The 18,544-nt window shown below is 47.0% G+C and overlaps 1 protein-coding gene across 1 annotated transcript in view; it reads left to right on the plus strand.

Moving 5' to 3' along the window:
* The window catches only part of galnt9 (polypeptide N-acetylgalactosaminyltransferase 9), a 76,745-nt gene extending 58,791 nt beyond the window's left edge, over positions 1-17,954 (plus strand). Inside the window, exons 7-11 of the mRNA XM_076047189.1 lie at positions 9,358-9,543; positions 11,090-11,227; positions 13,024-13,119; positions 15,851-16,018; positions 16,805-17,954. Coding sequence (XP_075903304.1) covers positions 9,358-9,543; positions 11,090-11,227; positions 13,024-13,119; positions 15,851-16,018; positions 16,805-16,951 — 735 coding nt within the window. The 3' untranslated portion in view covers positions 16,952-17,954. The remainder of the gene's footprint in view (positions 1-9,357; positions 9,544-11,089; positions 11,228-13,023; positions 13,120-15,850; positions 16,019-16,804) is intronic.
* Positions 17,955-18,544: the final 590 nt, after the last annotated feature.

Genomic DNA, 18,544 nt, shown 5'->3' on the forward strand with positions numbered 1-18,544 from the left:
CTCCTTCATTTCTGAGGAAACGCCGAGCGAGTTCGTGGGTGGAGTCTTCAGACAGGCCCAGGCCGCAGCCTTTGATTCGCTCACTCCTTTCAGTTCAAGAGGGGAAAACTGACATGGACGTCATGTCCGCACGCCCGCCGTAGCCGCTGCCCCCAGAAATAAAGCCTTGTTTCTGTGGGAAACGACGGATCCGTTTTCTCTTCAAAAGGCTTTGGTTCCAGCCCCGGCTCTAAAGTGGTCGAGCCGATGTCTTTAACGTGACTTAACTTGCCTCATCCTGCTCCCCTCCAGCTCCGCCGTTTGCTCTTTGCACACCTCTTTGTCATCCTTTCACAGTGTTGTGGAGCTGCACTGTGGGGAGGAGGAGGAACCGTCCTCCCTTCATCAATACAAGCCCCTCCGTAAAGCTTCAGATCGCACCGGCTATCGATCCGGACGTTTGTCTTTCTCAATGCCTGCATTATTTAGGGAGTCAATCGGTTAAGGCCCCTAATGGACTTAAATTTACTTACTCCACGCTTCATTACTGTATCTTCCAGCCTCAACCGTCTCACTGTTGCAGAAATCTGAGAGAAAATGGATGCAGGTGTACAAATTCCGCATTCCAAAGCCTTAATCTGGATGCTTAAGGGGCATTACCGCAGCTACTAAAAGGGCTTAGCGCCGACATATGGAGACGTGCTGCAGCTCTGCATGTGAATGGCGGAATTTACCCTTGTGTTTGCATTCGGTGGGCTGATACCATAAAAAAAACATGACGGTGATTTGCATTTGTGGACCTGTTCCATGCATAGATAATTCGAGGCTCATAATGTCGGTGCCGATCCAGACTACGATTTACACCTCAAAAAGATGGTGCATGTTTGGAGAGTGCGCTCATATTTACTGTGCTGCAATGACATGGCGTGCCCGCTGCATACGCACACACACACACACACACACACACACACACACACACACACACACACACACACACACACACACACACACACACACACACACTGCTCGGCCTGGAACGGCTGTGGAAAGATGACAAGCCTGCCTGTGCATCATTATACCTCAAAGACTGGCTGCTGGAGGGCCAAAGGGATCGCTAATTAGACAGGCCCTGTCTGCGCGCCACGCACTCGTCCCAGTCATGAATTTCAATGGCAAGCTCAGTCGGACGACTGCAGATACTCCCCCCACCTTAATGTGAGCACATCTCCAAAAGGTAATTAAGATCATTTCTGATAAGTTGTCACCCCGCCGTAGCCGCACTCCCCGCGCACCGTGAAGGAGCATCAAAACCTCCTCCGTCTGGACGGGATCATCCACGGAAGGTATAATGACACTTAACAAGTGCCGAACGGCCCGTCTCATCATTGCCAGCGCCCGGCGTTAGTTAATCTGTCCACGTAATTGTTGCTTTCGGATGTCTCGGCAGAGCCGTGGAGGAAACTCGCAACGATCTGACGCCGGGGACGTGTTTGAAGAGCCGCTTTCGGCTTCACCAGCACATTCGGAACAGGCTTATCAAAGATGAACGGCAGCGAGCGGATGGTGCCGGCTTCTGAAAGGGTGGGGGAGGGGTGGGGTTCCCTCCACAACCATCCACTCCATCAACCTCTTCTTTTCTATGCAATGCGTGAGGACGAGGGAGGGTTGGTAGAGGATGTCCCCTCAGGGATTAGTTTAACTTGCGGGCCTCTCGATGGAGGAAGGGAGCCTTCAGTTCTCAGACCCTTTGAAACATCACTCACAGCAAGGCACCGGGCAAAACATGGCAGCCCATCTATTTAATGTGAGAGGCCCATTAACAGGGAAAGATACATTCAGAGCTAAAGTTATTAACAGATGTAATTATGTGCACTGTACATGGTCTGGAAGACAGGTTCAAGACACAGGAGATGTGCTGTTGTGTGGATACGGAGATATTTAAAGGTCAAGGTTTGAAATTCTTGGCTGTCAGGAGACTGAATTGTGAATCCACAGCATAGCAGAAGTTGTCCCATAAAGGATTGTTTGGCAGTTCAACTTCCTGCCCTTCCTGTAGGAGCCGGTGAGGTGATGAAACTTGACTACCATTGGACTGGACCGATCACATGTAAATCAGGACTGCTCACAGGATGAAACTATGCTTGTGATTGCTTTTAATCTGACTTCCCTCCAAGAAAAGCTGAAGGTTACTTCACCAATACTGCACTATTGGAGGTAATGTTCCAAAATAAGGGGGCCATTTCCTTTTCGGGCTCTGTGGATCATTTGGATATCACGTTCAGCACCTGGAAGCAGAAGCCAGAGCATTTTAGAAGACACAGTGTCTATTTCAGTTTTTTCCAACCCAGGAGCAGTTGGGAACACAACCAACCCAACCAGCAGAACTGAGGATGGCTCGTCAACATGTCAAATATGGTCTCACGCCTTTATGTACAGTTATACCAAAGGGATTATTTAATTCACTACTTTTGTGTTTCCAATTTGTGTGAAATAGGGTCGTCAGCATTTACAATATAATACACAAATACATAAAAACAGTTACCTATCGCACCTCTTTGCTGCTGATCCACGGCTCATTTTGTCGCTGTCCCACAACGCACAGCGTGGTCTGCTGTGACAGATGGATGTGAGTGCCCCTGCGAGGGCGTGTCCTTTGGCCTGCTGTCCAATAAAGTGTAGCAGCTTGAACAGGGAGCCACTTCAGGGAAATCTGCTGATTGCTGCAGAGCAAATCATCTGATTCAGAACAAAGCAAAGCGATCCAGCTGCCTCGAAAGGGGACAAAATGTGCAGCATATTGTTGGCCATGCAAGGCTCAGTCAAGGTCAAGTCCAATGTCAAGTGCATTCAGAGGCTCCAGGAACAGGCTTTGTGAGTGACTCACTGACTCCCATTTCCTTTTGGCACAAGCCTTCTTTCATGTGGCGTTCCGCTGAGAGAAATCAGCTCCTCCAGCCCCTCATTGTGAGTCCTGCCATTGAAGGTCCCAGTGTGCAGCAGCTAGCCGGCTAGCTTTTGTTTGTGCTTTCAGGTGGATGTATTATTTATGGTAATGAAATGCCACAGTGAACTATGCCAGAGACCTGCCAATGGTGCATTTCCTCCTTTTGCTGATGGAGGTCGATAAGTCATAAATTTCTCAGCAGTCATTTAACTCTCTGATGGCCAACCTGACGGAGGCTTGACCCGCTCTTAGCGAGGGGTAATAACTCAGCTGGACTCCTCTCAGAATGGGTGAGACTGAGTTTTAATGCCGAGCATTTCAGCCATGCGTGGCGGCTGTCCTTCACATTAGAATGTGACCCACCCAGGTATTTGATTTATTTTTCCCTTTTTGAGTAATTCTCTCACTCAGCCGATGGCTTTGTGACTCACTGTCGTGTGATTATTCACAGCTTTCAGATCTGGGAATTATTGTCAGTGTGAATAAACATGGAATAGATAGTGACACCAGAGCCAATTCTGAATATGTATAAAGGTTTCATCCCTGCCTGTGTGAGTTAGAAGCCATCATTTCTGGGCTCACAACAGCAAAAAAAAAAAAAAAAAAAGTCAACATGTCTCCAATTAATCGCCAAAGCTTGAGTTCTCCTCAATGCACTTTTTTTTTTTTTTTTTTTTTTTTTTAGTGAATTGTCTTAATGTTTTGTCCCCACAACCTTATAAAATGGCTGAGCAGCCTTTCCTGGAGATTTTCTAAGATTTTATCCCGTGAAATGAAACGTCTCCCTCCTCTCACGGCTGGGAAGATTGCAGAGTTGAGGGCGTTTCAATTAAAAACAGGGACATGAAAATTCCCCTAATGGAACCGAGAGCACACAAGTCATTATCTGGAGTGGATGCGGGAAGTCGGCGGATGGCTCGGCTCCAAATGAGTTGTGAAAATTCTCATGTAAGCGTGAAGGAACCTCTGTGGCGCAGGTTAAGCGTCGCAGTCCTGCGGGCTCTATCGCAGGAACGCAGGCCGCACCCTGTAGGACCTTATGGAAATGCTGCACATGCATAATGGAATCGAGATTCAGGCAGCGGCGTTGCAGCAGAAACAAACTGCCTACGTTCCAGGCCTGGAAAATGTCAAATGAAAAAGAAAACGGCTGATGTTATGGTTTGTTATTGTGACGGTAGAATTTCTGAGAGGTCAGGATGAGACGACATAGTTGCTTAAGTCCATAATCACCTGCTTTCGAGAATACCGAGGGGGAAAAAAAGCACAAAAAAAGGCGAGGGGAGCTGCTTGAGAGTGAAGAAATAAAGTTTGTTAAAGTTAATTCCCCCGGTGTTCCTCCAACACTGTGGCAAGAACACACTCACAATTATCTTCTGCTCCATATGGAGAAGGAACAAATGAAGTCAGGGGAAATTAATTTTGTCTTTATTTAATTATTATTTAAAAAAAAAAAAAAGAAAAAAAAGAAAAAACGTTTTGCCAAGACGCGTCAGGTAGAGTGACAGCCAATTAAGGCCCCCAGTGAACCAGAAACTATTTGACATGTTATGACTTTGTGATAAGACGCACTCACCCCTCTGCTCTCTTTTTTGCTCAGCTGCGAAAGTTGTAGGACGAAAAATAAAAGTTCCGGTCAATATTAACGCAGTGCGGGAGGAGAGTCGTACCAATCAGTTCAATCGACCTGTAGAATCCAGACATCTGTCCACCAGGCAGACTAAAGCCGTCCTGTTCCCCTCGTGTCTCCACAACAGAGACACAGTAGAGCCGCTAACCACCACACAAAGGAAACCATTAGCATTGATTTTTGTTCCGTCATTTATTTATTTATTTTCTCACAGAGCAGCAGGGAAGACTTCCCTTACATGCACAAGCACGCGTGTCGATTCTGCTCGGAGATTGCAGGACATGATGGAAGACACGGTGACGAATCACAATGGTTAGCGCACGTCACCGAGAGCTGCAGGCTGGCGGCCAGGAATGAATCTAATATGCGCAGGCCTTCTGGCAGAGCGACGCCTGCTCAAGGATGATTGGCTGCTTGAACAGGATTCAAGGAATCTATTTATTTATTTGCCATTTCAGCAATGTACCTTACGTGACATTAGAGATAACTGAGGTACAATCAGACCAGTTAACGAGTGAATGTTTAGGAAAGGAAGTACATGAGAGTTCTGAGAACTTAGAATAGTAGCACGCAAAAGGTCTGCAACAACAACCATGAATAAATGAACAACTTGTTGTGAAAACTGCTTAATTTGAAGTCGCTCTGCAGTGTGTGTCAATATTAATCCAGTTTGTTTTTTTCTAATTGGTAACTATTTTTAAATGTTGTTTGTAGCCAAGGTCCAACATTTAAAACAGGAGGTGAATTGCTTGATTCTTATCTTTTTCTATGTACCTTCAAAGCCCTTCACATTCTTTCCACCACGATCAATAACAATATTAACGGCCAATACGGCGGACCTACAGGAAGCCGCCTCATTGCCAATGCCGTCTGTTCTTCCCACTGAAGGGGTCAGTGTGGACAGTGAGCTCCGTACCATCCTTTGCCACGCTCTCCTTTGAGCATCTGAGCGTCTCTCACGTCTCCCAACCGGCGGCCCTCGGCTTTCTGCTGCAGCAGAACTGGTCGGCTTTGAAAAGTTGCCTCGAACTCCCGGCGACCCCACGCTGCAATTCTCGTGTAGGAAAATCAGAGCCGCGTTTTTCGCTGCCGCCTGATCTTCCTTCTGCCCGTCTGTCAAAGACCTCAAGGTGAGGCCCATCGGTGGATTTTACACCGCAGCTACAAGTCCTTTGATCGCCGTCCATTTCATTGCCTCCTTTACTTCTGCCCTGGTTTTTTTTTCTTCCTATTCGGACCATTCTTAGGAGCTAAAGCTTTTAAATCATCCTTGCACTTTCACTCAAAATGTTTTCCCAAGGCCTCAGTCTCGATTGGACGAACTTCTTTAAAGACTTTCCGCAGTTTGTTTGTGCCGTTAGTGCATCTACTTAGCGCAGAAGAACCTCCCAACCCTTGGAGAGCAACAGTGCGAAACCAAATACAGCTAAGAGGGTAATTTGCAGCGACACCTTCCTAAATCCTCCTTCTCAGTTAAAATCCAGGTCCTGAGAGGTGGCGACTAAAAGCCTTGTGCATCTCTCCTCGAAGCCCTCGAGGTTGGTCTACTTGGCACGACTGCCATTTTGAACTTTAAGCCAAAAGAAAACAAAAAACCTGCAGTACTCAGATATTCAGATATAATTTTTTTTTTAAACGGCAATACTTCCTGGTCTGTGTGTATCCATCCAGAATGGTGTATAGCAGATTTGTATCAAGCACCAACCCGCTGCAGACTGTTTTTTCTTTCATCATCTGCTTAAAGACGAGTTTGTGGCGCTTCAGCTTTGGTTTTACTGGACGGCTGGCGTCCCAGAGTCTGCAGACGTGTGAGCCAGCCTGCTGGAGTGAAACCTGCACAGGTTGGAGTGTTGCCAGCAATCGGTGCTGTTGACCCGATCAGACTCCCGTCACCACGTCACGCCTCCCAGTTATTCACTTTCGGGTTCTCGTAGTTACGTATTGGAGTCCGAATCAGAGCAGCCTTACTTGTCGCCATATTGTCCCCAGGACAGTGGTAGAGCGGCCCCTTTGGTGGACAGGAGGTACTGAACAAAAGAAGGCCAACAAGCCTTAAAGAAGGCGACGCTGCTGAGGATGTACAGGAGAGATATTTGTACTCCTGATTCTTTTAAGTTTTCTGTTAAAAGAAAAATGTCTGCATGATTTATGAATGATTCCATGGACGTTGTCTAAAAATAATTATAAAAAAAAAACTTTAGTCATCCAGTTTGAGATGTTAATAGCAACAGCCTGAGGTGAATAAGAAATAAATACTTTTTCCCAACTGAAGGTTGTCTCCTGATTTTTTATTAATAGCCAAAGAAAAGGAAGCAGGGGTCAAAGGTCAATAACTCCTCACTTCCCCTGAAGGAGCCATACTTTTTCCTCTTTTTTTTGCACTTTTAATTTTCTGCCTCTTGTATAAGATTTGCATCCTGATGAGCGAGCACAAAAAACTCCTTCCAAAAGGCAAAAAAAAATCATAACTGTAAGTGTTCATAATCAAAGCGGTGGCGGAGCCGCTGCTGTTTGCTCTTTCTTGCTGACGAAGCACGCCACCCCATCTGTCCCGTTACCGTTTGCCCATGCACATTGACAAAGAAAAAAAGAAACTAGTTTGCAATGAAGGAAACAAATAAATATGCATCCTAAAGGGAGAATTCTAAATTTCTAAATTCTGCTAGTGAACGCAGCCTTCTGCCTGCTCTGCACTGCTCTGCAATGCACTGCACTGCACTGTGCTGTGTAACGGTCCTGGTGGGAGTCTGTCTACCGACGCTACTAACGGCTTGATGCCTTTTAAGAGCCGAAGTTTGGAGCAGCCCTCCATCGGAGCTTATCGTGCAAAAACGGTCCGGCATCAATGAACAAACCGCGTGCACAATCAAATTAAATTAGCCTTTCCATCACGCATTAAAGTGCTGCGTATTAAGTGTTTCCCTTCTAATGATGTGGGCCTGCAACTTTATGAAGGGTCAAAGCAAAATGGACTTTGAGATTTGCGTAGGGTGATAAACAAGATAAAAGACTTTTTTTGATGAGGCTATTTGGTGTTTTAAGACCGTGTTATATTTCTCTAGTAATGACTGAGCGTGCCTCCTGCTTTATGATTGTCTTATTATGTCCCTTATAATGCCCGTGTGTGGGTTATTTAATGGCGTGCATGATCATTTAAGTAACAAGCTATTTTTCTGCCATTAATGAGGGCAGCAGCGGTCGTCTTGAAATGATGTTTTACCGTCTATTATTTCTCATAATGACTCATCCAGGAGTTCAATGAGTTGCAAAGCACCAACATGAAGAGGGACGCTAACGTGGATTTTATTTATTCATTTATATATTTATTTTTTGCTCTTTCCTCTTTAGAATCACAAAATGCACACGTCCTTATTATGTCTTTTCGTGTCGAGTGGAAAAATATTTTCTGTTTGCTTTAATCTTTCCTCAAAGGGGCTTTTATAAAGCTGGTGGGTAACGAATAAAGAAGAGGAAAAGATGGATCAAACTCTCATCACATGGCCAAATGTAAATGAAGAGAAACTTTGTTGTTGGTTCTTTTACAGGTGTTCATGTCTCACCAATTCAAATACTCAATAAAAACAAAAATCAAAGTCATTTTTGAGGCAGCGAGAGGCGTGCACCTATTCCAAAGACGCCTGCGTGTGGAGTCCCGGGGGCCGTCAGGGTCGGCCCCCTCCTGGAAGTGGTGGCTGAGAAAATATTGATCTTCAATTTGCTTTTAGTGCCGTGCAAACTGCCAACTGCAATTACACCTATACACATTTTCAATTATCCACGAGTGGCTTTTTTCGTGCACGCGTCCGCGAGCTCTCGCGCGCACGCACACATGCACACTATTGATTCTGAGCGAAAGCGGGGAGGAGGAAAAACCAGGATAAAGAAACCAAAGAAAGGCGGCATTAAGCAGAGATTAGGGAGGTGCAAGAGGTGACGGGGAGAATGTGCGCGGACTTAAGGCTTGCCATTAAGTTGGTATTGCGCTGACACCCACATAAGCGCAGCAGCCGCGGAGGCTCTTTCAAATAGCACTTTTCACGGGCGGCCGCAGAGACGTTAGAGCCTGAAGATGGACCCGCCCACCCTGGGGATTGTTGGTGGCGTGGATGACGGAGCAGGTCAGTCAGGTTTAAGCTGAGGTCATCTCAGTTGAACTCTCTCAGCGCCAGCGGAGAGAACGATCGAGCAGAGTGGCCTTTATTAAACGCATAATTCACCCTAACGCTCCAACAGATACATGAAAAGCATGATAATGGAGACCTGGGTAAATGTTTGATAGTCTCGGATCCGAGAGAAGCACACTCAAGGCCGTCTCAAGGCTTTGCGCTCATTCACACGCACACGCATTTAAAGAAGGGTTGAACATCGAAGGGACCATGTCACTGCAGACACATTTCCAGTGACTCCTCTTAGCTACTATTGACTCGTTGGTTTCAGCGTTGGAGTCACAGGTTAAGTGTGAATTTGTCCTCGTCTCTGAAAAACAGCCACTCGTAAATGAATTCACAGCCTTACGTGTGGGTTCATGATATGTAACAGAAAACATGATGCTACCACATTAGGATTTTCCACTGTGGATCATTATTGCATGCCCTTAAGATTGTTTTGTGTCCTCCTAAGTGTTTTTCTCTGTTGAACGCTAGCACATTGGAAGGAAATAAAAACTTTCCTTATTTATCACATCCTGGAATTTTGTCGAGCTGTGTCATCTGTGTCGACATGCTGAGCAGCTGCTCAAGTTCAAACTCGCTGACGACGCCATTAACAGAGGTTCCTTCTGCGTGCCATTGCCTCTCTTGTCCAGGTGTGGCAGTGTGGCGGCAGCATGGAGGTCCTCCCCTGCGCCAGGGTGGCGCACATCGAGCGCACCAAGAAGCCCTACAACAACGACATCGATTACTACGCCAAGCGAAATGCCCTGCGCGCCGCCGAGGTTTGGATGGACGAGTACAAATCCCACGTCTACATGGCCTGGAACATCCCCATGAACGTAGGAGCGTCGTCCTCTTCCTCCTCCTTCCTCCTCTCCCCTGGCCTCCCTCCCCGGATCCCTTTTCTCGCCCCCGCTCACTCGCCCGCTTGTTCATGCAGACGCGCATGAACAAGCGGAGTCTCCCGAGACTCCAGTCGATAGAAAAATTCGAAATTCAGATTTCATCCCACTTGACCTTCACACCTTCCCGGCAGAGCGCAGGGGAGCCGACGCATTGCCTCTTCCAAACAGATAAAGGAGGTGCAGCAGCAGGGAAGGATGAGAGGAGCCTCCTGCCTAATCAGTTTGTTTTCACACACATCACTTTAGCTTAATTGCGTTCAGGGGGCCTTTTTGAGACGAGCCGCGCCATGATAAGCAGCTACTTTCATTAATAAAGAGTTTAATGCTGCAGCCTAATTGCCTCCTCATCCGTGCAGAGTGAGATGGCCGTCGGTGAAGGACGCCGTCGGCGAAACTTTCAGAAACGGCTCCAGTCTGCAGGCCGCAGAGAGAATCTGGCAGGGAAGCTTATTGAGACGCCGCATAAGGCAGAAGCATCAGGCGCCAACCAGGGAAATCGAGCGGAAGGCAAAGAATCTGGCCAATCAGGATGCACCTTGCCTTCCCTTTGCCGTGTGTGATTACAGAGGAGGCGCCGTGTCGCATTATTACCCCAGGTGTTGTGTGGCATGGCCTTATTTTGTGTAACAAAACATATCTCGCTCTGCAATTATTACACCTGCTTCCCTACCCACAAGCCTCCACAGGAGCCCACACACACACACACACACATATAGTTTCTGGTTATTGTCTGATGTGCCACACGCTGAGTCTAATGGTGCTCGTACCTCCTGGAATTGCTCGCCGTCAGCGCTGCCTGCTCATCAGCTCCAGTGTCATCCAGCCTGACGGTGCGAACGAGCTCGTCGGGCTTTCAGCAAGTGCGAGCAGTTTGCACCCCTGTCTGTCCAATTACTAACGTCCTGATAAATATGAGCGTCGGCTCACAAACACAGATTGGTGGCATTGCTTCCATGCGATTGGCTGATGGACAATTTCACGTCAACAAGCAATGGACCTGACATGTACCTAATGAAGTGGCCGGAGAGTGCAGAGCAGTATAGACGGTTCTGTCATTTTTTTGCGTCCGTTGATTCTGTGTTTGGCAGTGTAATGTGACATTCTAAATTTTAATTTCTTTTCCGCCTCGACCTCGAGCGTGTCGGTGGCTGTGAGGATCAGGCGGTGCAACAGTTGGGGTCGGCCCGCCATCATCAATCTCAGGAGCCACCTCCGTAACGCAGGTCCGGGCCGTGAGGGCTCATAATTAGCTAGCTGATTAGAATTTGCACAGCGCGGATCATGGCGCCCTAATGAAAGAACAATGAAGGCGCCAGGTGCATCCATCCATCTTGCAGCTAAACTGCACCACACATCTCCTCGACACCCCCCCCCCCCCCCCCCACAATCCTCCTCCCCACCGTGTATGTTTGTTTTCGCTGCTTGAAACAAAAACACCCTTGGGCTCAGGGACGCTTCCCTTCCCGCCGTTTGTTGACAGAACCCCGGCGTGGATTTCGGCGATGTCTCCGAGCGATTGGCCCTGAGGAAGAAGCTGCAGTGTCGCAGCTTCCGCTGGTATCTCGAGCACGTCTACCCGGAGATGCGCATCTACAACAACACCATCACGTACGGCGAGGTGAGAAATGCCTGTCCCTGGTTCCCGGGTTTATTAGCAGTGTTTAGAGCGGGTTGACTTTGTCAAGTCTGTCACACAGCTGCAGTTTAACTGTGAAACTTTGCAGGCTTTGATCCCACAAAATGATATGCAAGTGTTATTCAATTGTGGTTTGCCAGAGGAGGCGGATTTTCTTTCCTTTTCTTTTCTTTTCTTTTCTTTTTTTTAAACAAAACATTTCCCTGCACTGGAGACATGAGACCTTTGTACCAAATCAACACTCAAAATGAAACTTTCGTTTCAACAGCCGAGTGTCCTCGCGCACACTGACGAAGGATTAGAATTATTTTGGAGCGGATTAGATTTCCACAAGAATGAGATTAAATGCGACTCTTATTAGTTTCCCGTTTGCGATGTGATTGTTTGGGGATCGGCAGCGGACGCCGAACAGTCATGGGTGGGAAACAGGATTATGACAGGTGAGAGAATCGTCAGGCAGCGTTCAGGACCCCGGCTCTGCTCCCATCAGCTTCAGCACTGGATAACAGAGAGAAATCAATATGCTCCATAGATATGGCGTGGGATTACATCAAATCAGCCTCCCCCATTGGTCAACGGCACGCAAATTTACGGCCGCTGCCTCCTGGGCTCCCCGAAGGCTCGCCTGACTCCAGCCGCCTGCCGGCTAATGGATTCCTGGGAGCGGCGGCCACTTAAGTGGCACTATTTCAGATCTGTCGGCGAGAATTGTGTTGCCGCACAGCTGCTGCCACAGGAGTGAGTCTCATCCGTCAGCGAGCATCAGCGCCGCAACCCGGGTGGGTGCGCTGACCGGACCAGCCGAGTGGAACCTCGCCTGACAACGGCCCCGCGATAGATCTGTCACAACCTGGAAATGAAGCGCTACACATTCCAATCACACAGAGCTCGGCGCAACACTAACCCTGCCATCTGGAGGCCTGCGGGCGGGGGTTGGCGGGGTGGGGGAGGTGGGGGAAGAGTCTGCAGCCGGCTGCTGCATGATGATGTCCCATCATGGACGGGTCATTACTTTGAGATGATGCGGGAGCCAGCACTGTAAACGCTCAGCGGTGGATCTAGTCGACGGGAAGCACAGGGAGAACCACGAAGAATCTCTCTTTCTGGAACATTAGGCTGAAGATCCCACATCATACCCATCTTTTTTATTCCCTGGTCTTCTGTGAAGCAGCCCTGGATGATGTTACTCAAAACAACATATTTAGCCCTCTGTTTAGAGCCATCTAAAAAATCTTCCTGCTTAAACTGATGCTTTGATTGGACCTCGCACTCGTTTGAGGTGGTTGCCAAGGAAGGAACAGACTCTAGTAGGGAATGTCAGGAAACAGGGAAAGATGTTATTACCCTCGGTGACATCACAGTCAGATCTCTTGGGGCCGTGTGTTTAACAGACACACTCCAAGACAACAGAAGTAGTGCACGCAATATTCTCATTCCTGTGGAGTTCTTGACGAGGACAGAGACACCGGTGACTGGACGGATGCATGACATCCTTCCTTTAAATACTTTAAGTTTTCCGGGTTGAGATAAGCCGCGATTCAGCGGCTTACCTCAACCTGAGCTGCTTCAGGTGTGATCATCCACTTTAGCCCTGCGGAACTTCTGAAGATAGGAAGCATCTAATCCTGCTTGTTTAAAGGTGACAATATTTCAACACTGCAAAACTTATTCCATAACTTTTTATTGACTCTTTCTGCTATTTTGAGTAAAACAATGACACGGTGCACTGTTGGCTTGTTTTATGTGTTTAAAAGCTGAATTCCTCTGATGTCCCTCAGGTGAGGAACAGCAAAGCCAGCGGCTACTGCCTGGACCAGGGAGCCGAGGACGACGACAAGGCCATCCTGTACCCCTGCCACGGCATGTCCTCACAGGTCAGGACCCACCCCCCCAGCCCCGTAATGTGTTTCCATATTTGAAAAAGCCTAATATACTGCCCATGAATACATTAATAAAAGTGTTTACACGCAGTACAATAAAAGTAATTTGGTTTTCCTACAAATAGAATGGTTCTCATTTATGTATAAGAATATATACATGGAGCAAGGGTCTTGTTCCCAGTTAGCTGCCATCTTGTCCTATCATATTTCTAAGGAAGCCTGGTGTGGACAATCCAGCTGCCTGACTGCACGTTTTGTATTTGGGGTGAAGCTTGTGTTCTTAAATAAACCAACAAAGGAAAGGTGGACGAGTATCAAGGTTTGTGTGCAAAGGTCACCGTAGTTCACTGGCAAACTCAGGAGTCTAAAAACAACCAATTGATGTTGCTGCTTCTTCTGAAAATGCTGCACACGAACAAACCTGGCATCATGCAAATGTCTGGTGACCACCGAGTGGTGGCAGCAACTGCAGACAGCGGCACAGAGATCAGGATTCACCCACTCACTGTCATTGGCGAAGAACTTGTCGCCGGCTTTACGATATGGATCAATTTGAAACCACTGAGACCGAGCAACGACTCTCCTGTTGTGTGCTGTGTGTACACATAAAAAAAAAATTCTGGCCTCTCCCGGAAAACAAACAAAGATGAATTCTTGTCTCTCTCTATGATAAGATTACAGCAGTGACCGACATTACTGCGCGCAGGCATAATTCAATTTTTGCGGCTTAAACCGATTTTTCGTTTTTACCATTGCATTGCTAAACTTGTGACAGACTGTTTTCTTTTTTTTAGGTTGCCTGCGTGTCTAATTCTGATAAATAATCCAAACCTGAGGCTGTGTCTCACCTCTCATTGACACAGCAGAAGGACGGTTAAACCGCTGCTTCTCGGTGTAAATAAAACAACATTTCTATACGCTGTAAATCCTCCTCACTTGTAGCACCGACAAGTGACCCTGAAAGTGGATTAGTGTTCATTGCATAAAACAGACAGAACAGCTCTCGGCGTATCGCGTTTATGAGTCACTGGCATTAAAGGTTTTTGCATGGAATTGTTTGTGTTAAAGGTCCCATGTGATGTGAGAAATGATAACATTTTATGAAAAACGTTATTGTAAATTCATCTTTTGCTTATCATTTTGGTTTCTGCCCACTTTTCAGATATTGTGTGTTTAAAAACAAAGCAAAACAGCAAAGATATGGAAATGCAGTTGTCGTCATGGTGAAATACGGTGGTGCAAGATGGCAGCTAACTGGGCGCGAGACCCTTGATCACTGTGTATTCTCATATATAGATAAGAACTATGGGTAGGAAAATCAAATGATTTTTATTGTGTGAGTATAGACTTTTATTCATAAATTTATGGGCAGGATATTAAGCTTTTACCAATGTGAAAATCATAAGTTAGGCCAATTGTTTTACACACTGGACCTTCAAGCTGCATAAACGCGCTTCTTTAAATACATCCATAACCCAGAAGTCCTGCTGGTGGCGCCACATACAGGATGTGCCAGCTTCTCAGCCAGGCAACAGTGCCCATGTATCGCATCCCAGCGTGTTTGCGACGTTAATGAGCTCATTACGGCGCCTGAGACCACCTTGACCTCCCACTGCTTCCGGACGGCGGCGAGGCGACGAGGCGTCTTGTGTTTGCGGGGTTAATTGGCTCGGCGAGAGCCGTTTTCCCCCCCGCATTAATTATTTGTTGCAATCCCATTTCCGCCGTATTAGCGCACAAAGAGAGCCGCCGCTCTGAGGCGTAAACAGGTATTAGGAGGAGATTATGTGCGAGGGGTTTTCGCCCTCCGAGGTGAAGACGGAGGAGTCGCAAAGAGGCGGAGCGCCGGAACGCTGCGAATACGACGTCCCGCGTCGCAGCCACGATTGCGCGTTCAGCTGCTGTCGTACAACACACACACACACACACACACACACACACACACACACACACTGCGCACGCATGCATATTTGACATCTGTTTTTTTTTTTTTTCTCCTTTAAATAATAAATAAATGCAGAAGAAGCCTTGCGTAACAGATATTTATCACCGCAGAGTGTTTCAAGTGCAGGAGTGAAGAGGGAGGGATCAAGTTTTGCCCAGAGGGAAATAAACAAACGTGGTGGCATCGATCAGGTTTACACGCTGATCAGCGCCGCAGCACGTGCAGCAAGGACGCAAACTGAACTGAACCACCACAGCGAAATTGTTTATTTGGCCCACATTTAGCAAAGATCTGAGTCTGTTACGTAACTTGAAACGCATCTGACTGATTGTGATGTTATTGTTTCTGCATCACTTCAGACACCAAATAATAAGAAAATTAAAAATAAAAAACAGTTGTTCTCAAGACATTTTCAACACAGCGTTAATAATTTTGTGCCCTTTTTTTTTTTCAGATCAACAGTCCAAAACATTTATTATTTGTAGTTCTTTTTTTATCAAAATTAAATTTTTCTGTGGACAAAAGAACATTTTTGACGGACCAAACGCCCCTGAGTCCCACCAGCATCGTCACGTCACATCTCAGACACTGTAGCGATTTCCTCGTGTTGTGTCCTTTCTGAGAATTTCCTGATTAGTTTTGTCCCTGTTTAGAGTCAAATTTAAAGATTGTTGTTGTAGTTTATCTTAAATCTTGTCTGACATTTTGTGTGTGTGTGTGTGTGTGTGTGTGTGTGTGTGTGTGTGTGCGTGTGTGTGTGTGTGTGTGTGTGTGTCACAGCTCGCCCGCTACTCCAATGAGGGCCTCCTCCAGCTGGGGCCACTGGGGTCGACCACCTTCCTGCCTGACACTAAATGTCTGGTTGACGACGGCAGAGGACGAACCCCCCGGCTGAAGAAGTGCGACACCGTCTCCAGGACCTCACAGAGACTTTGGGACTTCACACAGGTAAAGTGTACCAGACAAATACTGCAGTACTATTACTACTATTGCAACTACACGTAAAAAAAAAAACAACAAAAAAAACAAAGGTGTTTCAGCACGTTTGCACCCACATGTTTCTCTTATGACCTTTCCAGAGCTGCAGAGTTAGTCAGAAGCAAACTTTGGACTTGTACAATAAATTCCGATGCACAACCTTCTGGATTTTTTTTTTCTTTTATCCACCTCCTCACTGGCGCTGCAGCCAGAGGCACTCTCTGCTTCACCCGACCACACACTAAGTTTGAGACGCCACCATCCAGATGCACCAAGTGCAGATAAAGCCTTCCCATAGCTGTTAAAGTTCAGGTGCAGAAAATTGAAAATTTAGAATTAATCTTTACACTTGACTCAGTTTGGGGCTGTAAGATTTGTACCACATCCGCCTTCATGGAAATGGCCAATAAAAACAAAACACTGCTGAGACATTTTAGTTTTTTTTCTTTTCTTTTTTCATTTTCAATTGTAGAAAAGACAAAAGTGAGATTCCAGAAAAATGGGCCAAAAGACCGCAGAACCAAGAAGGCAAGGCCTTCCCTGCTGGCCTAAAGATACTTTTAAGTTAATTTTTCTGTTCATATGACAACAAAGTTATTTGCCATAGTTTTTTGTTTTCACGTCATATAATATCCACTTGGTTGCATTGCTTCCATTGTTGTAAATTAGCTAGCTGAACCGACTGGTTGGATGGGTCACGCTGCCGATGTGCTTCTGGGTTTTTGCACCTAAACCTGCCTCCTTCTTCTCTGGCAGAACGGTCCGATCATCAGCCGCGACACCGGCCGCTGCCTGGAGGTGGAGATGTCCAAAGAGGCCAACTTCGGCCTGCGGCTGGTGGTCCAGAGGTGCTCCGGCCAGAAGTGGATGATACGCAACTGGATCAAGCACCCCAGGCACTGAGGCCGCCGCCACCCAAGGAGGAGGAACCTGAGAGGGTCTGGACGGCGTTCCTCACCGCCGGATTGGCTGACAGATATCTGATGGGGGCGGGGGAGGGTGGGGGTGGGGAAGGGGTTGCAGGGCGGGCGGCTCTCATCTGCCCTCAGGCTGCACAGACTGGCTCCCGGCAACCGAGTCTCAAAGAAGAAGACGATCAATAACAGTGTTTGACTCTGTTAGACACACACGGTCGTCATTTTCAAAAAAAAGAAAATCAGGCTTGTACAAAAACAAGAGAGACAAAGTGGCGGCCGAGTGGCGCTTGAGCGATGGCGTCCGTCTGTCCGTCCTTTTGGTTTTTCTCCTGTGAACTCACTGGATCTTCGTCAATTTGGTTCTCGAAGGTGTTTCTGTTTCTGCGTTTGTTCAAAGTCTTTTTTCTTTTTCTTTGCTTTTTTGGTCGTTTTTTTTTGTCCCCGAGCGCATCTGAGCAAAAAATAAAGAAATGAAAAAAAGTCTTAAGATATGACTGCTGTCAGTCGCCTCAACGAGGTGATTATCCGGCCAGTGGTGGCGCTGGTGGGGGGTGAGCTGTGATTTGGAAAATTGCTTCATACGTGTCGCTCCGCCACGGCAGCACGTAAAAAAACACTTCAAAGCGGCCGCCTGTCACGCTGCGACGGACGGGGAGCCGCTGCGAGCGGCGACGGCGGCAGTGATGATGGCGGCGGCGGCGGCGGCAGCTCCTTTGGAGTGCGTTGCTCCGTGTTGACGAGAGCAATCATGTGCCTTTTTTTTGTTCCTTTCCTCTTTCTTCTTCTTCTTTTTGTGCTTCATCAAGACCAGGGAATGTCTCTCCCGAACGCATGTACAAAATCTATTATGAATTCTTAATATATAAACCCTGTATAAAGCAGTCTTATGATAGTAATATATTGTTTAAAAGGAAAAAAAAGAACATGGAACACTGATATCTGTCTTCTGATAATTAATAGGATAATAAAAAAAATGATTTTTTTGACAAGGTGATTGTGACGTCCTTCCTCTCTCACTCTTTTACTCTTTTCATTTACTTTGTATAAAGAGTTGTCGCTTGATTTCAGCTTCCCGGAGTGCATTTAGTGCTGCGTTACATCTGGGGGTGGGAAAAAGAAAACTTTGTTCTTTTGTGCGACGGTGAAAGCTGCGGCCGGCTGCCTCTTTTGTTTTTCCGGATCACGCCGACCACCTCCAGCCTCCATTAAGGGTTTTCGTGGCCGCGTGCGCTGCATTGTTCCGAGCCGCCTACGAGAAAAAGCAGCTCTGACGAGAGCACAGAGAGCTTTTCACTGATTTTCACCCTGAGAGAAGGTTCCTTTAAGCCACTCCAGTTTTCTCACGTTCACCAACGTCTCACCTTGTGGTGGAAACACTTTTACAGCCTCTTTCGACGGACGTGTTCCCAGAGACGCCCACAGATGTTGCTTCTTTTTTCGTGTTTGTTTTTTGCGCTCTTGTGTTGTTGTTTTTCTCCAATTATGCAACGCCTCTTGTGTGGAGTGACAACTCTCAGTGGTTATTAGAAAAAAGGAGAGCGCTGATCCTCCTCTGTGCAGTGAATGTCAAGTCATTGTT

The sequence above is a fragment of the Nelusetta ayraudi genome, unplaced genomic scaffold (genome assembly GCF_046127955.1).
Source record: "Nelusetta ayraudi isolate G7.1 ecotype Tasmania unplaced genomic scaffold, CSIRO-AGI_Nayr_v1 ptg000092l, whole genome shotgun sequence".
NCBI classification, from domain to species: domain Eukaryota; kingdom Metazoa; phylum Chordata; class Actinopteri; order Tetraodontiformes; family Monacanthidae; genus Nelusetta; species Nelusetta ayraudi.